The sequence below is a fragment of the Lygodium microphyllum genome, chromosome 15 (assembly GCF_053477565.2).
Source record: "Lygodium microphyllum isolate KBCC chromosome 15, Lygodium_microphyllum_v1.1.10, whole genome shotgun sequence".
NCBI lineage: Eukaryota > Viridiplantae > Streptophyta > Polypodiopsida > Schizaeales > Lygodiaceae > Lygodium > Lygodium microphyllum.
Window position 1 is genome coordinate 60,069,142 of NC_141149.1, and position 25,511 is coordinate 60,094,652.

General features: G+C 42.7%; 1 protein-coding gene across 2 annotated transcripts in view; it reads left to right on the forward strand.

Moving 5' to 3' along the window:
- The first annotated feature begins 8,241 nt into the window (after positions 1-8,241).
- The window catches only part of LOC148024595 (inorganic phosphate transporter 2-1, chloroplastic-like), a 31,682-nt gene continuing 14,412 nt past the window's right edge, over positions 8,242-25,511 (forward strand). The window contains exons 1-2 of one of the 2 annotated variants that reach the window (XM_087694217.1): positions 8,245-9,764; positions 20,830-21,021. In XM_087694217.1, the coding sequence (XP_087550343.1) occupies positions 8,889-9,764; positions 20,830-21,021 (1,068 nt within the window). In that variant the 5' untranslated portion in view covers positions 8,245-8,888. Of the gene's footprint in view, positions 9,765-20,829; positions 21,022-25,511 lie in introns of both variants that reach the window. The other variant, XM_087694218.1, reaches the window with a different exon arrangement.

The window sequence follows — 25,511 nt, forward strand, 5'->3', positions numbered from 1 at the left end:
TTCTTTTTCACAAAATACACCCAAACTTTTCTGCTATAGTCATCAATAAAAGTGACAAAATAATGACAACCTCCAAGAGATGCAGCTTTAGTAGTCCACACATCAGAGTGGATTAATTCCAATGGCTTCTTACTCTCTTGAACATGTCTAGGAAATGGTTTCCTTGCTTATTTTCCAAATTGGCAGGCTTGACATACCTTATGCATTTCTGCAACCTTGAATTTAGGCAATCCTGCAACAATATTTTAGGCCTGCATTGATTTAAGTCGCTGTACATTAACATGACCAATGCGTTTATGCCAGATATCAATATTTGCAACTACACCCGGCCCATGTGCAAACATTGCTGCACTCAATTCAGACATGTCTGCATCCAACGTAAACATTCTGCCCTTCTTCTTTCCTTTTGCTATCAAGCAACCTTTATTTTTCATATCCTCAACAAAGCATCCATGAGGATTAAATCTGACCTGCAAGCCCTGTTCAACCATTTGACCAACAGAAACTAGATTCTTGGTGATATTCGGGACATGAAATACATCGGACATGTATTTCTTTTTCCCATCCTGCATAGACAAAGGAATTTTTCCAATCTGCACAATAGGATGTACAGTATCATCACCAGTCTCCACAAATCCTGGTTTTTCCATTTTCCTTGCATCCTCCATCCATTCTGCATGACCTGTCATGTAGTTTGATGCACCTGAGTCAACATACCATACATCGTTGCTTTCTTCTACACTTGTCACAGAATTGTTCATGTGCTGCACCATAAACAAATGCTCATTTCTGTCATCACCCTGTCTACTAGAAGATGCATAATTCCCTTGTTGCAATTTACCATTCATGATGTCATTCTGCTTTTTATAGCAGTCCTTAGCCATATGACCCATTTTACCATAGTAGTAGCATTCAACATTGTTGTTTGCATTTTGGCCTCTTTGCCATCCACCACGACCTCTTTGGCTCCCCCTGCCTCTAGAGTTACCACGTCCTCCTCCATAGGACTGGTTTTCTTGAGTTTGCTGCATATTCTGATTTCTACCACGGCCTCCTCTACCTCTGCCTCTACCTCTTCCAACATTTGAGTAGAAGACAGCTTCTTTTGAAGTTCCTCCTGAAGAAGATGCACCACCATTTCTCTGCTCCTCAGAAATTAGAAGAGCAATCAACTCCTCAAAATCAGGAAATCTTTCACGGACGGAAATGGATGTTCGGAACTGTGCATAATCCTTTCCTAGACCATTCAAGGTCACAGAAACTAAATCATCATCTTCCACTGGCGACCCAATGGAAGCAAGTGCATCTGCAATCTTCTTCACCTTCATGTGGTAGTCATTGATGCTCATATTTTCTCTTTGCACATTATGCAACTCTTGCTTGAGCTGCATTTTCCTGGCTTGCGTATTTGTGCTATACATTTTTGACAAAGTATCCCATGCCTCCTTTGGCATACTTGCATCCTGAATATGCACAATCATAGAGTCTGAAATACTGATAGACAGCCAGTACATAACTTTCCTGGCTCTCTCATGCCATGCTTTAAATGCCTACATTTGCTGTTGATTGGGAACATCAGGAAGAACTGGTTCTTCTTCATTTCCTGCAACAAATTCCCAATATCATTTTCCCATAAGGAAATTCGTCATTCTAAACTTCCATGCTTGGAAGTTGTTCTTGTCAAGCTTTTCAGTGACAATCTGTGAAAGAGAATCAGACGCCATTACAAAACACTGCAAAAAATTCTGTCACTGCAAAGAACACAACTTCAGCCTCACAAGGGCTAATCTGCAAAACTGACGAAAGTGGTATTTGACCACACAGTCACTTCCTAGTAACGATTTTGCATCAACAGGCAACAGGGATGATTTTGTAACTCCCAATGTCTCTGCGCACAGGCATACAATGCAATTTCTACAGTAACTTTTCACCGACCTGTAAAACAGTGGTCGCACAGTATAAAACTGGGCCTTTTCCTGAGTGCGTGCGGAAAACTTCCGCCTCCAAAACAGGCCCCGAAATGGCCTCAAATAAAAAAAAACAGGGTCACCAAGGGCTAAAGCCCTTACTTGCAGCATATACTGCCCTCTTGCTTCACTGCGAAGGGCGTCTCAACCTGAGACAATGCACTCTTGCAATTTCCAGCTGTGCTACCTGCAGAGATCTGCTCCCAAAACAGAAAATGAAAGCAACACTGCTCCTCTTACCAGAACACCGCGAACTTGGCTTGCTTTCTTGAGCTCCTTACCACGAACAAGGCTCTGATACCATGTCAAGATTGTGGGAGAGAAGGAAGGAGTCTCACTTGTAGCTTTCTTGCTTGCACAATGGGGGAATACACACAAAGGTGGAGGCTGAAAACAGTTTTCCTCTTCTTAGTTGTGTAAGCCAAAAGAACTCTAGTACATAGAAATAGAAGAACCCTATATATGGGTCTCAAACCAAACTCAACTAACTAAGGTGGCATACTAACTGAGCCACGAACTAGGGTAGATAAGGATAGCTGTCATGTAGCTATTATTCATGGGCGGTGTACCAACCGCATCTGCTACAACTGACAAGCTGGTGATATAAATGCACAACGGTCACCCTGGCATATTACGAGTGGAGCTCGATATCTCAACAATTCTGCCTAGAAGATCGCATGTGGCAGACTTGTGCTTGCTAGAGGTGCCAAGGCTGGCAGCCTCTATCCTCTTGTAGTTGATGGATTCCTTGTTGACCATGTTTTGTCTGTGGGTTCCATCCCACATGTATCTCTTTGGCATCCCTGTTTGGGCCATATGTCCTTGAAGGGAATGAAAATGCTTTCTGGTTTGCAATACTTACCGCCCCTTAACTATGCATGTTTTGATTCATGTGAGCATTGTCTTTATGGTAGACATACTAGGAATATACATAAGAAGTCTGGAAGGACACGCATGAGTGAGCCCTTGGCATTGATACATTCGGATGTTTGTGGGACCATGCCCTGTTAGTCTATGGATGGTGCATAGTATTTTGTGACGTTTATTGACGATTTTTTGCGTAAAGTCTAGGCTTATCCCATTAAGCTTAAGTTAGATGTCTTGGTTTTGTTTCATAAATGGCTTACATTGGTTGAGAACCGGACTGGGCATAGGTTGAAATGCCATGCCTTTGAGTAGCTATGTGATGAGAGTGGTATTAAGTGTTAGTTGACTACCCCCTATACCCCACCCCAGAATGGTTTGTTGAGTGGATGAATAGAACCATCCAGAAGCGTGTATGCAGCATGCTTAGCCATGCAGGTCTACCACAAAGCTTTTGGATTGAGGTAGTCAGTACAGCTGTGCATATCATAAATAGATCACCTTCCAGTGGTTTGGATTTCTAGGTTGCAAAGGAGGTATGGATTGGGAGACCTCCATCTTATGCGCATATATATGTCTTTGGATGTGGGGCATTCTGCCATGTGCCCAAGGCCAAGCATAGTAAGCTGGATCCTAAGAGTGTCAAATGCATTTTCATTGGCTATGGAGATGCAGACGAGATGGGTTACCACCTTTGGGATACGCAGGCACGGAAAGTCATCCGTAGCCATGATGTAGTCTTCCATAAAGACAAGATACATAGGCATCTTGAGAAGGTGGTAAAGATATGCAGGGTTATATTCCAGGAGGAGCCATGTGCTCCAGTACATCTTGCACAACCAGAAGGTTAGGTTGCAGCAACAGTTGGTACACATGGCCAAGGTGTTGGACAAGCAGCAGAGCCCAATCTACTAGAGATAAACGTCCATTTGATAGATTTGAGCCCTCGATGCATTATGTCTTGGTTACTGATGTAGGAGAGCCTCTCACCTATGATGAGGCTATGCGCAAGGGTGACAATCACTCCTGGGAGAGGGCTATGCAGCTTGAGATAGAATCCTTGCATAAGAATATGACTTGGGATTTGGTTGCATTGCCTAAGGGCAAGAAGGCTTTGCCATGCAAATGGGTGTACAAGAGCTAAAAAGTACCCCTGGGCACCCCAAGCCAGCTTATAAGGCAAGACTTATTACTAAGGGTTTTAAACAGGAGCATGGATTTGACTTTGATAAAGTCTTTTCTCTTGTGGTCAAGATGACCACCCTATGCTTGGTTTTGGCCTTAGTCGAGCAGCTTGACTTGGATTTATACCAGATGGATATCAAGATTGCATTCTTGCATGGGGATTTGCATTATGAGATTTACATGGAGCAGCCTAAGGGCTTTGCAAAACCTGGCAGGGAGCACCTAGTGTGCAAGTTAAAGAAAAGTCTTTATGGCTTGAAGCAAGCACCTAGGGTGTGGTATCATAAGTTTGATGCCTTTGTGTAGTCACAGGGCTATAACAGGAGTGCTATGGATTTGTGTCTTTACACGAAGAAAGCCCGTGATGGCTCATTGCTTATTTTGGTACTTTGTGTGGATGATATGCTGATAGCAAGGAAAGCTTATGATGAGCTGGATGCTCTTAAATCTCAGTTAAAGAAGAGCTTCGAGATGAAGGATTTGGGACAAGCCTCTCACATTCTTGGTATGCGCATTAAGTGTGACAGGCATCAAGGACTACCCTACCTCTCACACAAAGGGAGTACATTCATAAGGTCCTTGAGTGTTTCTATAGCAAGAAGCGTTGGGATGTTGTGAAGGGTATCATGAGATACCTGAAGGGCATAGCAAATATGTGTATTTGCTATGTGTACCTGAAGGGTATCATGAGATACCTGAAGGGCATAGCAAATATGTGTATTTGACATGGCAGCCAGGATACAGGAGTTGTGGGATACACAAACTCCGATTATGCAGGACATGCAGATAGTAGGAAGTCCACTTCTGGCTATGTATTCACCTATGCTAGAGGTGCTGTCTCTTGGATGTCCAGGGTTGAGAAGTGTACAGCTCTATCTACCACTGAGGTCGAGTATGTTGCAGCCACCGAGGCCTGCAAGGAGGCCATATGGTTAGGTCGTTTGGTTCATGACCTTGGGATTGATGCTATACCTACGTTGCATTCAAATTCTATGAGTGCTATTCGTCTAGCCAAGAATCGGGTCTTCCATGCAAAGACGAAACACATTGAGGTGAGGTATCACTTCATACGTGGGATCGTGGAGGACAGGTCTATTGACCTTGTCAAGATCTCCACTTACGAAAATCCTGTAGATCTGCTCACAAAAAGCCTCACTACTAAGCACTTTGCCTTCCTTAGGAGATTGATGGGTGTTGGATGAGATGACGTTTTTCCTCATCCTGTTGTACATGTGTACATTGTACTGTCTTTTCTTTCTTTTTTCTTTCCACTCCTCACTGGGGTAGATTTGCCTTAAAGTGGGAGGTTGTTGGGGGTAAAGGCACCTCTGCCTAGTCGCTCGCGTATTACTACACTGGTAGTTCCCGCCACTACACACTGCAGGTGGTGGGGGCCCATCACCATCACTTATTCTTTATTCTTTTAGTAGCAGTTTGAATAAATGAAGGCCCAGTCACACATTGTGACTGTTGGAGCTCCCATTTTGTATCTCTCTCTTTCTTGCTCTTGCTCTCCCGCCATAGCTCTTCCAAGCAAGCTTCGATCCTTCTCACATTTTAAATATTAAGAATATCCATCATACAATAGGTCGTTAGCATCAGGAATGAGCAAAAACGCGAGATGCTCATAATAGCTCTTCAAGCCATGCTTGAAAACTACCTACATAACTACACTTTATGAGGCACACTACTTCATGAGATATTTAAAGACTACTCCATATAGAAAATAGTAAAGACTAAGGTAATAGATCATGCTAAGGGTAAAGATAATGTGTCAAGCCAATGGCTAACACTATCAAAAGCTTCTTTCTCATATCTAGACTACAAAGGAGGAAGGTATGACTTGCACACTACAAAGAAACATCTTGAGTGTCTTGCTTTTTATTCTTCTATTCTTTACTTATGGACAAAAGAGAGTGAAAGGGAAGGATGACAGTAGCTCATAACTTTGGAAGGTTCGGCATCTAGATGAGAGAGAACTTGGAGCCACATAGAGGAGAATGCTCAAAGAAATAAGCATTCTACCATGGTTTAAGGATTGTGGTGTAAACCCAAAAACTTTGACGGTATATCTGCCTTTTTCATAGATGGCTAGGTCCACATATTACTACTACCCTACTTATGGTATCCTCCAAAAGACATTGGCAAGGATTGTAGTTGGTTTGCCATGTAATAACACTATGGACATCTTTTATTGAATGTTTGAATAGATTAGACATGCAAGTACATGCGTGCTTTCATGTCATTGCGAATGAGCTTGAGGATATGGCCACTTGTTTGCAAATGGATAGGATGTGAAGTGGTTGCATTCATTATGGGCACTAAGACATGTTCTACTATGTCACTTTACACCAAGTTGAGATGGTGTATCCAATGACTTCAATGTGTGTCATCCCATGTATTCTTTTAGTTGGTCATCCATTTTATGTTTTTGATATACATGCATATATATTCATCTATGCAAACTTGAGGAAAATCTAGCATATTACAAGATGCATATGTAATATGGTTATTTGTAGCCTTTAAAATAGCTTCTCCTATGCATGTGGTGCTCTAGGGAGGGAATGTTGCAAAGGGTTCATCAAGAAAGAGGAAACTCATTTTTGCTAGGGATAGTCCTTTTTTATGCAACAAAGGAGTTCATGTCCATTTAGTTGTATAACTTGATTCAATTTTGTTATTAGATGATCTCTTTTGATTGTGTTTATGTGATGGTATACAATTTGGCATGAACATATTTCTAAGAGCAATCCTATTGTTCTATGATACTATTTAATTGATTTGCATATTAAACTTCAACAGTTGGATGTGAACTTTTGTAATGAACATTGATTCTCATTTTGCATGGTAATGGCATAGTGCATTCAATTGCATGTTAATAATATTAAGTCTTTGATGATTTTATCGAAATAGTTTATAGTTTTGGGTTATCAAGATGGAAGATGTATTTCTTCTTGTTCTATTGCCCTTTATGTATCTTTGTATTTCACTTATAGGATGGCATGCTTTGAGTACGTGGATGCATGCACTCACGCACACGTGTGTGTGTGTGTGTGTGTGTGTGTGTGTGTGCATGCGCACAAAATGCAAGCACATGGGAGTTGTTCATGTGAGGATGAAAATCAAACACTAGTTTTCAGCATTTGGTTTTCAATTAAGTTCAGGGTCACATTAGTTGGTCTCCCAATGCAACCTTTTTTTATTGCAAAAATCTAGTCGATTGCATCCACCTTTTGTGCCTTGTCAGCATTTTTAATTGGAAAATCATGCCTTTCAACATGCGATAATAGGCAAAGAAGACGGGGTTTACTATGGGGTTCAACATGGGTTTTCTTTGAGAAGGTTGTGAGGACATTGTTTGCAACGAAGACTAGTTTTTAAAACAAAGTTAGAAACTCTACCCCAGATTAGTTTTTGTTTCCTTGTGAAAATCTCTGGAAATAGTTTCTAAAAAAACACCTCAAGGGAATAGCTCCTATTTGTTGCATGCAATGTGTGTTGGATATCTCTTTTAGATATTTGTTGTAATGATTATAAATTGGTTTGCATGCCCTCACACACACACACACACTCTCTCTCTCTCTCCATTGGTACATAGACTGCAACAACATGGTGTGTGAGCACAGTCTTCAATGGGTGCAAGCACACTCTTGTGTTCTTGAACTATGAATTCAAATGTTGTGCGAAGTGTAGCTAGTAGGCCAAGGTAACATGCATGTTTTTATTGAATTAAATCTCCATATTTTCAAGGATATATATTTCTATGTGCCATGACTTTCAAAAGCAACTTTTTGACAAGCTTTGAATTTGCTCTAGGATGAAGCGAACTTGTTAACTTTGAGAAGCAGTTTTTCACAAACTTTGAATTTGCTCTAGGATGAAGCAAACTCGTCCTTCTTGAACCTTAGTTTGTATGGGTATGCACTTTGCATTGGGCCAATGATGTCTATCACAACGAATATCCAAATGCTTATGAAAGAAGGAGGTGGGTGGTTCCAGCATATTTTGAGACATTGTTGCGTTCACGCACATTTTATTGGACTGGATGTGAACCCACCCTAGTTGTGCCCTAGGAAAGCAGTGGAGGGGAAGGGATATGGAAGATTCAAAGATTCAAAGGGGATCACTCGCTGGATAAGGTAGGCCCATAGAATGATATTGTTTTACAACCGGGTAGGGCCTTTGAATCTCTGTGAACGCATACAACAATCGTGATATCTACACAACAATTCCACCCAAAATAAAGAGAGAGGGTATTTACCCAGCATGCTATCCAGGAAGAAGGGTTGGCATAGGGCGAGCTACCGTGGTTCACACTCTCACAGAGGAGCTTGAGAGCGTCACGAGTGTAAATCCCCTTCTCTCTCTCTCTCTCTCTCTCTCTCTCTCTCTCTCTCTCTCTCTGTGGCCGTTCCCCCCCCCCCCCCGCCGAATCTCAAGCTGCCCCATTGCCACCTCGCATCTCCTGTATCCGCTGCAATTTCAGCTTTCCTCTGCCTCACACTCTCATGACATCCCTCTCTGCTTGTTTATCCTCACTCCTGTCATTTTTGTTCCGGTCTTCCCTCGATCGACAAATCCATCACAGGATTTCCTTGAGTTTGCCCAAAGTTCATGCCTTGTTTAGGACTAGAGTTCCTAATTCTTATGCACTCATGAAGTGATAGGCTCTGCCTGAAGCCCATTTCCCCTGTTTCGTCTTTTTTCCTCTAAGATATTTCTGTTATAGAAGAAAGATACTTCTTGATCTCTTCTCACATCATCCACTCCTCCACCCTCCAGCTCTGCACCTGGACTCCAGCCAGAATGCACTCAGTAACTATCGAGTACACTAGCTGTTTGTCTTGAAATTGAGCGCATTTGCAACAGGAAATGGAACGATGTATGAGCTGCAATGTGCAAGACAGAGTACAGTCTGGTTCTGGCAGTCACACATCCCTCCGATCGGCCGTGACATATTCTTCACTCAAGCTTCAAAGGATTCTGAATGCTACTGCATCATTCAAGTATTACACACCGGCGTACTGCCTGCTTTTTCCACCTCATGGGGGGAAACACATTATGCAGACTAAATTACTTGGCTTGCAGGGTCCCATGTTTGGGAGTACCAGGCTGACATCCGCTCTTCTTATGTCAAATGGGCATTTTCGGAGCTGTAACTTGCATAGAGTGAAAGCAGCATTGTCCTCGTTTGCAGAGGCAGATGGGGGAAACTTGGACGGAAATTTGCCAAACAAAGATGCTAAGTACTACATGGAGAATGCGTCACAACTCATGGAAAATGAAGATATTGAAGCTAAGGTTGGGGAGAATGGCACAGGCTCAAATGGAGGAATGGCAGAAGCTTTCAACATATCCTCGAGAACAGCCTTTGGAATCACGGCAATCATCTCAATTGCAGCACTCCTGTTACCTTTGTTTATGAGCTCTGTAACTGCAGGGATAACCACAAAGACAAAGATGCTATCGTATTTAACACTGCTCTGTGGATTTTACATGGCCTGGAACATTGGTGCCAATGATGTTGCTAATGCAATGGGCACATCAGTAGGTTCAGGGGCTCTGACTCTTCGGCAAGCCGTGCTAATAGCAGCTGTGTTAGAGTTTTCTGGAGCCTTTTTAGTAGGCTCTCATGTGAGCCACACTATGCAAAAAGGAATCTTAGCAGCTGATTTTTTCAGTGGTAGGCAATCCCTGCTATTCTGTGGAATGCTCTCTTCTCTTGCTGCTGCAGGAACTTGGTTACAGGTGAGGGGACCTCCATGTAACTTCCAAGGGCTGCTGTGATGGTTGTTGGTGGTCTGTCATAGTAAGTTAGGTTTAACATCATTAGTTTATTATGAGGTTTATGGTAGATGCAACAAGTCATGCTTTTTGGGGGTAGTGCTACTTCAGGAACGGAAAAATTTATCGAGAAGGCTTTTACTCTGGAAATAGAAACGCTGTTCAGTTGTTATTAATTGTAGACACTTATCGTTGGTCTGTTAGGCTACTGCTGCCACAGGTCAATGCCTATTGTCTCACCAGGAACTCTTTTGGGCCGGCTGTTACTGGAATGTCCTTTTTCAGCCAGCCCAATTCTCATGGGGGATCTTATTGCCTAAACTGATGAACCATGTAACACTTGCATCTTGATCAATATCAAGTGAGTCTGCCACTGTGAACTAAATGAGATCTATGTTTCCCCACCTTCAGCCAGGTCCTTGGCCCCGTGTGGTCTACCAGAGCATAGTGAGTGACTGTTTACTGTTTTACCGACAGGGTCATGTTGTCCGAAGCTCTAATATGTAGGAATCCTATGGAAACAAAGAAAGACAAAAGAAGCAGACACTGGGGCTGATTAAACTTCTAGAGCTGCTCTCCCCACCCCCGACCATGCTAGCCTTTTCAGAACTTTTGCCTTTGTTACCCTTGTCCTCCTTTGGCATTAGTTAGCACTTGCCCCTCCACTTTTGGACATATAGCATTTGTTCTCTGGTTGCAGCTGCCCATGGAGCTGCTTATAAATCTTGTGAGACTCTTCCCTGTTGGGCCATCGAGTTTTCCTTCCTGTCATAGCCAGCAAGGTGGCTGCAATAAACTATAAGGGAATAGGATTCAACTGTAAAAGATGGTGACCCCCACTCAAGAAGTTCAAATGACAAAGGAGATTTCACAGGGTCCCAGGATAAAGGGAAAGGCACGGTTCTGAAGCATCTTCTTTTGACTGCACTAATGTGTGATGCTATGATTCTACTAGACCCTTTAGCTTCACAGGAGGTACTGATCATGCCAGACAGTTCTTGATCTGTTCATAAGAACAACACTCCATGATTCTGATGGAACATTGAACAACACAAAACATCAGTAGGTTTGTCTCAGAAGGAGGGATTATGAGGAGACTTCTAATTCAATTTCTCCATTTCTTTTGGTTTAATGATTTGCTACTTTCAAATGTTCAATCTTTCTTATATTTATAAGTCTGCCTCATATGAAAGTATTACATATCGTTCTTTGAGCAGGGTTTTGTGCTCCGCATCTTGTTCTTGGCATTAAGGCATGCATACTTTCTTGACTGCCTCATATGATGTGCAAATATCACATATCATTCTTTGAGCAGGGTTTTGTACTCGGCATCTTGTTCATGGCATTAAGGCATGCATACTTTCTTGACTGAAAGTGGATTTCTCAGCTCATACATTATTCTAGCACATATTTGCTATGATGGCCAGATACATATTCTTCTCATGTACAAAGATGGCCTTATCCGTTCAGGTTCAAGCATTAACCCTGTGTAAAAGAACATGCTTGACAGAAGAGTTCTTGGCATCATTCATCTCTTTCTCAGTTTAGAAGCATCACAACATTCTTCATATACCTTTGTCTCATTACGAATATCAACTACCTGCATTACACTTAACAAGATGCAGAACTACAAAATAGTATCCTGTCCTGTTGATATCAAGTTAAAATTGGAGTAGATGACCTTTCTCCACTTTTGAGAACCAACCAAGTACAAGAGTTCTCCTCTGTTTCTTTGTGGTGACTTTCGTACTCCTGTGATTTGGTATAATATAACCACTCATTACAAAAAAAAAAGTACAAGAGTTCTCTTGAGTGTTTGTTGTATCTTGCAGATACAAGTCACAATCCATACATGAATTTATTTTGAGTTAGTATGTTCAATACATGTGTGCCATCACAAGCTTCTTTGATATTGCTGAAATCCTTAGGGCATCCAAAGACATCTTTGTTTTACTTAAAAGCTTGGGTTTGTAGTTGCTTCTTTGATATTGCTGAAATCCTTAAAGTGTCCAAAGAAATCTTTGTTTTACTTAAAAGCTTGGGCTTGTAGCTGATTGGATATTGGAATACTGACTGGGAGCTGACCTTGATACAGAGTTGATTTCTTGGGCCCAATCAATATGCCAGCTTCATCCATTGAAGCCTAGTACAGGGCCTAATGTTTCTTTGTCCAGGATGCTTTATGGTTTTTGCAGTAGCAGTTAACAGCCAATTCTCAATTTACACCGTAGCTGTCTACCTACAGGGTTTTTTTGTAATAACTCTCACGTCCCTTCTACTTTCAAATTCAAGTGTTTCTTTTCTTGTTCGAGTAGCTCAGTAAAAATAAAATCCTGCTCCGACAAAAGGGAGATGGCATATGTGTGCTAAATATCAAGAGAAGTGATGGGGGTTGGTGCATATTGGTTGTAGAAGAGCCTTCATACCTCCTTGCAGTCTTGTCCCAAGAATAACTGGAATGGCCCCTGCTTGAGCTTGTCTATAGTGCTCACCTTGGACCTTGTGAGGGCCTTAGTTACATTGGCTCAACCTCTAGATGTGATGCATCAAAGTAGTCTATAATAGTCACTTTGAGGTAGGAATAGAGTGACATGTTCTTTAGTTGTCACTATTTTGTGCGCGTGCAACCAATCTCCTTCCTCAGCTAATGCGATGATATCAGCATCTGCTCAACATTGATCCTCATAGCATCAAAAGCGTTAAGTATTTGAAATGATTTCCTTGTAAAACTGAGCTGTGGTAGCAAAATCACGTGGGTGGTCTAGATATTCACCAAGATTAAGAGATACATCTTATGATGGGACTCTTCTTTGTGATGTGTTGTCATCTGAACAATATTGGCAGGGCATGCTTGTCCATTCTCTATCTATGACCAGAGAACCAAGACGAAATCTGTGTACCATAATCTCGTCTCTCTTTGGGTTGCTAGCCATTTCAACCAGAATGACTCCACAGCCAAGCTCAGAGGCTTGTATATGGTGATTTATCTATGTGGAAGACAGTTTGGAACAAGGTATCAACCGCTAATGTCAGATCCTCTTTACTTCTTTGGCATCAATCCCCATAGCATAAGAAAATCTGTTCAACATCAATCCTCATAGCATAAGAAGTGTCAAGTATTTGAAACGATTTCCTTGTAAAACTGAAATGTGGTAGCAAAATCATGTGGGTGGTCTAGATATTCACCAGGACTAAGAGGTATATCTTATGATGGAACTCATCTTTGTGATGTCTTGGAAGTTACAAGGTTTATCTGAACAATATTGGCAGGGCGTGCTTGTCCATTCTCTATCTCTGACTAGTGAACCAAGAAGAAATCTGTGTACCATAATCTTGTCTTTGGATTGCTAGCCATTTCAACTGGAATGACTCCAAAGCCAAGCTCAGAGGCTTGTGTATGGTGATTTATCAATGTGGAAAACAGTTTGGAACAAGGTATCAACGGCTAATGTCACATTCTCGTTACTTCTTTGGCATGTTCCGATTTTGGCAGATTTGGCCAATTAGGAATGCTTTCTATTTTTGACTTGGCATCAAGCCACTTTCTTGTGTTGCAAGGATTCAAGGACTAGTTTCTTCCTTAGGCATGATGAATGTGATGACACAGAAAATGTACTGCCTTGGATACGAGTGGTCAGGGATGCGAGACTAGGTGATAATTTGAAGTTCATTATGTTAGCCAGTCATTTCCTGGACAGAGAGGACGGCAGTGCCCCGTCAGCACCTGCAGTCGGACAGTTTTTACTGCAGTCGGCTGCTGACCTGCTGCGGTTATTTCCTATTTTTCGGCTATTTATAGCCGGTTTTGTGGCACACTCCAGCATTCATTATTTCAGATTCTGAACTTGAGATCTGTTGGTTGAGACAGACTATGCTCGGGCTGACGGAGATTGAGGTCATCAAGTCGGAGACATACGCAGATATTTCCTCTGCTCCCTTGTGTATTTCTGTACTCTTATACAGCACACTACACCGCAGATTTTCTGTGTTTACACTGTCTTCTTTTCTCTCTCTCTCTCTTTTCTCTCTGTGTTCACTCTCTCTCGGTCTTTGTCCTACGCTTCCGCATTGCTGCACTCTGACATGGTATCAGAGCAGTGAAGATGGACTGATTGAGGGTTGAACCTATCTGAAGAGGAGATTTCAACGCGACACAAGGTTGCGTTTCTAGGATTCGAGAGTGAGCGGGAGGGCCGTGTATCGGATCGAGGCTGAAGCAAGCGTGGGCGTGCGGGAAAGGAGTCTAATCGGTGAATTTGCTGCAGGTTCTTGCTGTTCGAAGGGGAGGAAGGCTGCGTTTGAGGCCTAAACATTGCAGATTTTACCTTTTCATCGCCTCCGGCGTGTGAAGAAGGTTTCGGTAGTGGAGGAACCAGCCCTAGAAGGCTACGTTTTCACAGTCAGAGGGGCTGATTTTGCGTTTGTGTAGGTATTGCAGGTTAACATGTCTACAGAGACTGATTTGGAGTTCTAGGCGATCATGGACAGGAAGGTGCCTGTCCTACTAGCTCTTCCATTGGATCAAAAGCTTGACGGTGACAATTATCGCATTTGGCGGGTGATGATGTTGGCCATTTTGGAGTCTTATGATTTGGTGGAACTGGTGATGGAGGAGATTAACAGGCCCTCGGTGAGGGATGAGTCCAAACTCTCTTCCAATGCTTGTGCAGAGTTGACCAAGGTCCAGTCTCATTAGGACAAACTGAATGACAGGATTCGATCATTTCTATTTCTGTCTTGCACCACAGCCGTGATAGCTCACATCGAGCACTTGACGGTGGCCCAAGAGATATGGCTGGAGCTCAACCAGATGTACAACCGGATGACCCTGATGAAGAGGGTTTCCTTGGAGATGCAGATGCAGACTTTGTCCATGAATAAGTCTTCTTCGCTTCGGGAACACATCAACAAGCTTCGACAACTTCAGATGCAGGTTCAAAATGTGGGGAAGTCTATTTTCTCCGAAGACATGGCGATCACTTTACTATCCTAGTTGTCGCCATGATTCGGTACTTTTTATTCCGCTCTTATTGGATTAAGACGGGAGTCGACTCTTCGGTGGGAAGAGTTGGTTCCTATGGTCTTGGACCAGGAGAAACAATTGAAGGGACAGAATGCTTCCAAATCGGAGACATTGGTTGGTTAAGCCTCTCAGAAGAAGGGGAATGACCAAAAGAAGAAGGAGGACTACAGATCCAAGAAGGACAAGGAGAAGGAATCGACTTGCTATATTTGTGGAAAGACCGGTCACTAGAAAAAGGATTGCCCCGATAAAGATAAGAAGGATACCAAGAAGAAGGACACAAAGGATTCCGGAGCGGTGGCTGCACCCTCCTCAGCTGCTTTTCTACACTTGGTAGTCATTGAGGACTCTACATTGAAGACTTCTGATGCTGCGATGACAACTCCCCAGGCTTGAGAGTGAATCGTGGATAGTGGTGTCTCACGGCACATGACTCCTTCCATTGGTGTTGCCCATTTGCAACCTTCACGTGTGCAGATTCTCATTGGAGACAGCTCTTCTATGTCTATTGCTGCGCGGGGTGAGATGCACCTTATTCCAGATGGACGTGGTGGTACCCACACCTCTGAGGTGTTGCATGTGCCAAGTTTGGGGTATCATTTATTTTGTGCTCTTGGTGGAGTTTGACAGTGATACTGTTCAAGTCCTTGATCGTGGATCAAGGAAGGTTATCTCTGTAGGGTATGAGGAGAATGGCGACTACAAATTGAAGTTTTCTTCAACTCTTACTTCTCTTCTTCTTACTTCTCAGACACAATTTGAGTTATGACATGCTCGGTTTGACCACCTGAACTATGCGTATCTGCAGAAGGCATCGCGAGGGTCGTTTGTCCGACGATTGCCGGACAAAGTGGTGAGCCATCAGCCATGTGTCTCCTGTATTCGTGGGAAACTGCATCGGGATGTGATTCCCAACAAAGCTTCTAGGCGGTCTACTTCACCCATGGAGCTTGTATCTATGGATCTTTGTGGCCCGATGAGGACTGAGTCCCTGAAGGGGAGCTTGTACTTCATGTTGATCGTAGATGATAACAACAGGATGGCATGGGTCTATTTCTTGACTTTGAAGTCGGAGGCTTTCTCTCACTTCAAGGATTGGCTTCTTTTTTAGGAGAACCGTTCTAGCCGGTGACTGAAGACCTTGCGTTCAGACAAGGGCGGTGAATTTGTGTCTAATGAGTTTGCTCGTTTTTGTGTAGATAGGGGCATTCACCAGAAGTTTATTGACACAAACACTCCCCAAGAGAATGGCATTTCGGAGCAGAAGAACCGAAGTGTGATCGAGATGGCACGCACCATGATGGAGCACCGACAGGTACCTCAGTTTCTGTGTGCCGAGGCAGTGGCTACCACAGTTCATATGCTCAATTGATCTCCCACTTCAGCCATTGACAGATTGATACCTTTTGAGGCTTACTTCGGGACTAAGCCTAATGTCTCTTATTTCAGGATCTTTGGGTGTGACGCTTATGTGCACATTTCGAAGACGCAGTGTGATAAGTTCAAGGCGGCTTCCCAACGACAGGTTTTTGTTGGCTATAACTCTCAGTCCCAAGGTTATTGTTTGTTTGATCCTGTTAAGCGGGATGTCTACACAAGCCGAGATGTGCGGCTCGTGGAAGTTCCAACCAGAGGGGGGTGAGGAGCACCCCGTCCTTGGAGATCCAGAGGAGAGTTGGGCTCCCAAGACAATTCCTTTGGAGCCAGAGCCTCTTGATGGAGATTTTTCTTCTGATTCAGAGTCTTCTCTTCCACCAGCAACCCCTGAGGAGCTTCCGCTGGTGGATGTTCCTGAGAGGAATGGCACTTGGTCTCTTGTGCCTCATTCCTCTCACAAGAAGGTGATTGGTGTCATGTGGGTTTTCAAGACCAAGTACCTCAGCGACGGTTCTTTGGACAAGCATAAGGCTCGCCTTGTTACTAAAGGTTTTACTCAGCGCCCAGGCATTGATTTCCATGATACTTTTGCCCTGCCCCCACTGCTCGTATGACGACTCTTCAAGTTGTTCTTGCCTTGGCTGGCCATAGGAGATGGCCTGTTTATCAGTTGGATGTGAAGTCGGCCTTTCTTAATGGTGACTTGCAGGAGAAGATCTATGTTGAGCAGCCTCCTGGCTTTAGATACTTGAATGGGAAAGTTTATAGGTTGAAGAAGGCCTTGTATGGCCTTAAGTAGGCTCCGTGTGCATGGAACGAGAAGATTGACTCGTTTCTTCAGTCGAAGTTGGTATATCGGCCCTCTACGGCCGATCCACAGCTTTATGTGCACCTCTTGAGGTTGGTTGTGTGTTGTTTGTTTTATATGTTGATGATTTGATTTTGACAGGGGATCATGCACAGCAGGTCCGAGAGACCAAGACAGCTTTACATCAGGCATTCGAGATGGCGGATTTGGGGCTTCATTTCTTTTTGGGTCACAAGATTTATCAGTCTCAGAGGGGGATTTTCATCTCTTAGCAGAGGTACATTCAAGAGCTCTTGGTGACTTTTGTGATGGAGCCTTGTTGGCCCATTACTACTCCTATGGATCCGAATTGGAAGGCCACTTCACACTCAGATTCTCCCGTGATGGATGTTTCACGCTACCGTCAGTTGATTGGATCTTTGATTTGGCTTCTCAACACTCGTGTTGATCTTTGTTTTGCTATGGGTCTTTTGGCAGGGTTCATGACTGAACCCAAATAGGTGCATTGGCAGGCTGCCTTGAGGATTCTTTGGTATTTGAGGGGGACCTCTGACTTAGGGATTTCTTATTCCGCAGGTTCAGATGCTTCAGATCTGGTTCTTGCAGGTTGGAGTGACTCGGATTGGACTGGCGATGTGGATCACCGATGGTCTACTACAGATTATTGCTTTACCTTGGGTACAGGTGTTATCACTTGGAGTAGCAAGAAGCAGCCCATGGTCGCCCTTTCTTCTACTGAGGCGGAGTATCGGGCTGCATCTTCCACCACATGTGAGGTTATGTGGCTTCGGAGATTGTTGGAGGAGCTTGGCTGCCCCCAGACTCGTCCTACTCTTCTGCGGTGTGACAATGAGAGTTGCATTGTCTTGGTACGGAATCCTGTATTCCATGCTTGGACAAAGCACATTCAGATCCAATATCACTTCATTCGGGAGAAGCTTCTAGATGGGACCATTGATGTGGAGTATTGCAAGGCGGAGGATAATCTTGCAGATTTGTTTACGAAGGCGCTTCCCCAGGCTCTTCTTTGGGAGGATTCCAGATCCCTCAGTCTTTTGACCCGTCCAGGATCTGAGAGGGGGTGTTAGCCAGTCATTTCCTGGACAGAGAGGACGGCAATGCCACGTCAGCAGGTGCCACGTCAACACCTGTAGTCGGACAGTTTTTACTACAGTCGGCTGCATTTAAGGCATCCGACCTGTTGCAGTTATTTCATATTTTTCGGCTATTTATAACTGGTTTTGTGGCACACTCCAACATTCATTATTTCAGATTCTGATCTTGAGATCTGTTGGCTGAAACAGATTGTGCTCGGACTGACGGAGATCAAGGTCATCAAGTCGGAGACATATGCAGATATTTCCTCTGCCCCCTTGTGTATTTCTGCACTCTTATACAGCATACTACACCGCAGATTTTCTGCATTTACAATCTCCTTTTCTCTCTCTCTCCTCTCTGTGTTCACTCTCTCTCAATCTTTGTTCTACGCTTCTGCATCGCTGTACTCTAACACATTATTGGCATTCACATGGCCATCACAGGTTGTCAAGAGGGTGCATTTTACGTGTAAATAGACCTCTATGTGGTTTTTTTTGGGGGGCAGGGTGTGTAGGGAGGGATAGAGGGATGGATGGAGAGAGACATGTATTAATATCTAGTAGAGGCCAACTTGAGTTACGATGTCCAAAGAGTAATGCTATAGGATGCAAGAAAATCAACAAATGATTTTGGAAGATACTCACCCCCCCATCTATGCAGATGATCCAAATTCTAGAGCCGCTTCAAAGTTCACCATAGCAATCAAATGCTTGAACAAGTGAATTTTTGAATTGGATTTCAGGGCCCAGTCAACACAATGGCAGAAGAATATTTGATATCATGAACTGTGTACCGCAGGCCATCAAAGACAACCTGAAAGCTTGAAGTTGCAATGCTTGAAATAGAGATTAGATTCTTCTCAATATGTGGAACATATAAAACATCTAGCAAGATTATAGGAGTATTAGAAACAATGATGACTTATATGTGTATGATGCTTTTCATGGCATATGGTACATTATTGGCATGCATAACAATGTCCTCCTTAGGTACATGAGAAAGAGATTAGAATAAATTTTTCCAAGAAGTGATGTGCTTGGAAGCACCACTATCCAAAGTACCAAGTATTTGTTCCATCAGTAAATAAGCAATCATCATGAATGGATAGATTATATTGACATGGTATCAAGAAAATATAATCTTTAAGGTGAGTGAAATTGACAGTCTTGGAGCAGTGGTTACTGCTAGGTTGGATGACTACTCTTTTGAAGCCATGCACTTGCAACATTTAGCAATATCGTGCCTTGGTTTTCTGTAGTCGTGCCTTGGTATTTTGTAGTCGTTATATCTCTTGTTCTGCTTCTGTTTTGAAGCAATGACTACTTGAATGATTACTACTCTTTTGAAGCAATGCACTTGCAACATTTAGCAATGTTGTGCCTTGGTTTTGTGTAGTCATTATCTCTCTTGTTCTACTTGTTTTGGAATGAGCTAAAGAGTGACCAGATGAGAAGTGGCTGATTTTTGAGTAGTGTAATAGAATGAAGTATCATGACTAGCTTGTCTACTTGTTTTGGAATGGGCTAAAGAGTGACTAGATGAGAAGTGGCTGATTTTTGAGTAGTGTAATAGAATGAAGTATCATGACTAGCTTGTCTAGTGGCTGGTTTTTGTGCAAGCATGTTTGGATTTGCCTTGGCATTTGCCCTTTCTTATGTGTTCCAAGTCGTGACATTTTGGTAGCAAAACCTTGATAAGGTTTGGGCAAACAATTCACAGTAGAAGATATAAAGCTGATTGTCAGCAACAAATTCATCAATGTAAAATCCTTGATCTTCATAAGGTAAGCATCAGCATTACCTCTGCCTTCCATGCTGGCACCTTCAAGTTGCTTAGGGGGTAAGGAAGGCATACCTCATCGTGTACCTGATGAGGTGAAGCAAGATGATCCCATGCTTGCTTGCCTAATCTGCATGACTTGATATTAGGATTGACTCCTCTCTACACTAATAAGACAAAAAACACATGCGCTTGCATGTCGTGACTATCTCGATGAAGTAGCTGGACCCTCAATGCCAAAAAGAATGTTCCACAAGTTTTTTGTGATAAGGACATGCCTCATCATATAAGGTTGCAATTCCATACTGAGATTTTCAGATTCTCATAGATCAGCCACCGTTGTGTGGACTTGTGATTGATGATAATCAACTTTACATCTTTGTACAGATAGCTCATTTTCCCTCTTTCTTGGCTTCTAATACTTTAGGCTTATGTTCTTTCATGCATGCTACTTTGGCTGGAGTGAGGTCATCATTTGGATAATGCTCTACTTTTAGGGCCTCTCTTCCAGCCAAGAATGCCTTCTTGTGTTCCGTCTTTACCAGATTGCCTCTTGCAAATCTGATTAGTCTTTGATTCAGCAACCTGAGAGAGAGAGAGGGGGCGGGGGGGGGGGGGGGGGGGGAAGAAAAAAAGAAAGATATAGTCTGCAAAAGGCCAATTACAACCTAGTAATTATCATGCTTGAATATAACTGCTGGAGAGAGAGAGAGAGTATTACAGCTTAGTAATTATCATGCTTGAAATATAACTGCTGGAGACTGAAAAGTCAAAGATATGTTAAGCTTTGTTCCATGAATAGTATTGCCATATTCAATAGGGGATAAAGAAGGGTCCCTTATTACTGTTTCTCAATAAGACTGCAGAGAAGGTATTTTAATGTAAATAATTAGTTTCTACGTTAAACCCCGGCATTCAAGTGAACTTTCCATGCTGCTTTGTAGGTTGCTTCCTACTATGGCTGGCCAGTTTCGACCACCCATTGTATTATTGGCGCAATGGTTGGGTTTGGCCTGATTTATGGAGGTGTTGAGGCAGTTTATTGGAGCTCCTTGGCAAGGGTTGTGTCCTCATGGATCATCTCACCTTTGATTGGTGCGGTTGCGTCCTTTGTTGTCTATAAGGTCATTAGAATAGTAAGTCACATGAATCTCAAACTTCTTTTATGTTTTCATGGTCAAATTAGCAGCTTGTTTACTTCATGTGAGTCCATCTTGTTAAGTCTAAAAATTTTAATTGTTGGTAAGGTGCTAAGTTCCCTTTGTAATGTTCGTGTTTTGAATTCATCAAGTCAGTTTGTTGATTATTTTTGTCTATGAACATTTTAGCCCTACTTGCTTGATACTTGGGCTTTCTAAACACTTAGTGAGCAGCTTGTCGTGACCAATATTAGGGTTTGCACATAGGCATAATTATGTGACATGTTAATCCCTAATTTAGTCTCCTTAAAACACCCCTAGAAGCACATTAATGCATAGTTATTATTAATAAATAGTTCATTTTTTATAGTAGGGCAAATGCAATCCCAATCCTCTATAAGTAGGAGTCTTGTGTTTATGCATCCATGTTGGGGGTAAAGGCGCCTCTGCTTAGCCGCTCGTGTATTACTACACTGATAGTACCTATACTTGCACACTGCAGGTGGTGGGTACCCATCACTGTCACTTCATTCTTTATTCTTTCAGTGACATTTGAATAAAGGAAAGGTTGGTCACACATTGTGATTGTTGGAGTTTCCACATTTGGACACACACACTCTCTCTCTCTCTCTCGCTTTTGCTCCTTCCACAATAGCTCTTGCTCCTGCTCATGCTTTCACCTTAGCACTCATCTCCCTTCAACTGATATCAAAGCCTTTTTCTTCGCGAGCTAAAGCTTGGTCTAGCACACTCTCAACTTCCATTCGAATATCTAGTATCTATAGTAGTCATCTCTTTGTTGGCAGCCATAGCTACTCCGTTCGAGCTTCCTATCGGTTGCATTCTTCTTGGGCACTCTTTGAGCCTTCTCGAGCAAGTTGGAGCAGTCCCCCATAGCCCTCATCTTGCTAGTGCGGCACCACGTTGCGTGGAAAGCCCTTTTTTAGTAGTAGCTCATTTTTTTCATCTCCTACAATATATCTTCTTCATTGGGCAACTATACAAGCACTTATACACTTGTTTTGATACTTGGCATTGATCCTTCCACTCTTGGTATTCGATTTGAGCGTTAAGCTTTAGTTTTGGAGTATTATAACAGTCCACAGACTGTCATAACATAGGGCAACACTTATCTTTGATGTCTACACTCATTGCCATTGGTTAGATGATGCCCGGTTATGCTCGGTTGATGCTTGTATATTTGGGGATACTATGTCATTGCTTGGAGTTGATTTTGGACTGATTTAACCGATTCATTTACTCTGTTTTGGCTGAGATTGGTTGGAAATACAGGGCAACACCTTGTTTGATGGTTCTATGGTCAGCTTTGTTGGTCTTATGATGCCTGGTTATGTTGGGGTGATGTCTACATGTATGGAATACTATACCCGTGTTATGGGTTGGATTTGGAGCTGATTTTGGTACTAATATAGCTTGGTTTGACAGTGTATTCACTGCTGTATACAGTAGGGTTGAACCTCTTTTAACAAGGATTTTATATGCCTATTGCTTCTGGCTATGATTCGGGTGTTCTATATGCACTATTGATGTATACCATTGATACTAGTACACTGGTATATCATATGCCCATGATTTGAGGTGGCTTTGAGCTTGATTTGGGATTGATTCACTCAGTTTTGCTAGTGAATTTACTGTTGTAACACCTAGGGCTGAAGCCGTAAACATGATTTAATTTCAGCAATGCCCTCTTCATCATCTCCAGTGATGATAAAATCATCTACATAAACCACTAGAAACACATATCCATGATTTGTTTTCTTTGTGAACAGACTGTGATCTGCATCACCCAATCTAAATCCATGTTGCTGTAAATAACTGTTGATTTGAGCATTCCATGCTCTAGGTGCCTGTTTCAGTCCATGTAAAGCATTTTTTAGCTTACATACATGTGTAGAATAGTCCGGGTGAACATAGCCTTTAGGCTGCTCCATATATATTTCCTCAACTAAATCACCGTTCAAGAAGGCATTCTTAACGTCCATTTGCCATTACTTTCAGCCTTTGCATGTTGCCAAAGCAATGACAGTTCTGACTGTTGCCATTTTAGCCACCGGATTAAAAGTCTCCTCATAGTCAAGGCTATATTGCTATGCATATCCTTTTGTAACTAGCTTGGCCTTATAGCGTTCTAACAAACCATTTGACTTGCACTTAACCTTGTACATCCATTTGCAGCCAATGGGGACTTTGCCTTCAGGCAACTCTACCAATTCCCATGTCTCATTTTCAGCCAGGGCTGCATACTCATCCATGGCAGCACATCAATTATCATCTGTAACTGCATCATCAAACTTTGTAGGTTCTTTGTAATCTATCACACTAGCCATATATGCATAATGGCGGGCTGAATAATGAGTGTATGTAAACCTGTCAACTAGTTTTTTGACTCTCTCAGATCTCCATAATTGTGGCTCACTCTGAGCTTGCCTCTCATGAGGTGGTACACAACGACTCTGCCTTACTCCAGGCATTATAATAGACGGAATATCCAACTCACTATCCAAACTGTTGTTGGATGACTCATAACCTCTATAAGTGGACTTGTCACATCCTCAAGTATATTTTCTTTTTCCTTATCCAATCCCCCCCTCACTTACATATCCGTGTCAGTGGACGTAGGAGTACGACTCCACAAGTGTCCTGACCAATGACTTACTGTAGGTGACCCATCACTTGTAGGACTACTCATAGATGTACTCATTGTAAGTGTATTTTCAGTATTACTAGTGTTGGTTGATCCGTCAGTAGCCACTGCATTAGGATTACCATATCACGATGCCAACTCATCGAAAACATCTCTGCTAATCTATGTCTCATGTGTATATGGTACATAACACTCGTAAGCTTTTCAGTATCTTGTGCATAACCAAGGAACGCACTCTTAGCGATGCGCGATGAACTGAAAGCCGGGCTACGGTGCTGAACTGCGTGCTAACCTAGATCCCATAAAGGGTGTTGATTGATTAAGACAGCAGGACGGTGGTCATGGAAGTTAAAATCCACTAAGAAGTGTGTAACAACTCACCTGCCAAATCAACTAGCCCCGAAAATGGATGGCGTTGAAGCGCGCGACCTATACCCCGCCATCGGGGCGAGTGTGAGGCCTTGATGAGTAGGAGGGCGTGGGGGTCATGACGTCGCCTTGGGCGCGAGTCCGAGTGAAACAGTCCCCATTTCAAAACTTAGTGGTAGTAGCAAATATTGAAATGAAAACTTTGAAGATCGAAGTGAAGAAAGGTTCCATGTGAATAGCAATTGGACATGGGTTAGTTGATCCTAAGAGATGGGGCAGTCCTATGTCAAGGGCGCAATGCGTGCCATTCATCGAAAGGGAATCGGGTTAATATTCCCGAACCAAGATGTGGCGGTGGACGGCAACATGACCGAATCCGGAGACGCCGGGCGGGGCCTCGGGAAGAGTTCTATTTTCTTTTTAACAGCCTGCCCATCCTAAAATCGGATCACTCGGAGATAGGGTCCACTGGCTGGTAAAGCACCGCACGTCTCGCAATGTCCGGTATGCCCCCGGCGGCTCATGAAAATCTGGAGGAGCAAATGCCGATCACGTCCGGTTGTACTCATGACCGCATCAGGTCTCCAAGGTGAATAACCTCTGGTCGATAGAACAATGTAGGTAAGGGAAGTTGGCAAAACGGATCCATAACTTCGGGAAAAGGATTCAATTTCTTCCTCTTTTCATTAGGAACATGCACATATGCAATGTTGCCAAATACATTCAAGTGTGAAATGTTAGGCTTATAACCATACAACCTCTCATATGGAGTTACATCATGAATTCTTGCTGTAGGGGGTTCTATTCATCACATAGACAACAATCACTACTGCTTCAGCCCAATAACCATTTGGCAAACTCTTCTCATTCAGCATGGCTCTTGCCGATTTCATTAGTACCCTATTTTTATTTTTTGCTACACCATTTTGCTGCGGTGTATAGCTATAAGTTAACTATCTTCTGATCCCATGTTTAGCAAGGTACATGTCAAAGTAATTATAGACATATTCTCCACCTCCATCTGATCTAAGACATGAAATTTTACAGCTCAACTCATTTTCAACATGCTTCTTGAAGTCCTTGAATGCATCAAACACATCATTCTTATGTTTCAGTATGTAAAGCCAAGTATATCTGCTGAAATCATCAATGAAGGATATATAGTAACGAGCACCACCAAACAAAGCATTATGAGACGGATCCCATACATCTGAATGTACCAACTACAAGGGTCGTGAGCTATTCCGTATGTCTCATAAATGGAAACCGTGTTTGCTTTCCAAATTGACATGCATCACATATATGTCCTAAGTCATGATACTTGAACTTAGGTAGTCCAAGCACAATCTTCTTCAGTTGCATAGATTTCAACTTTTGTACATTCACATGCCTAATTCACTCATGCCATATCTCAACATCCTGTATAGCACCACCATCATGTGCAAACATGGTT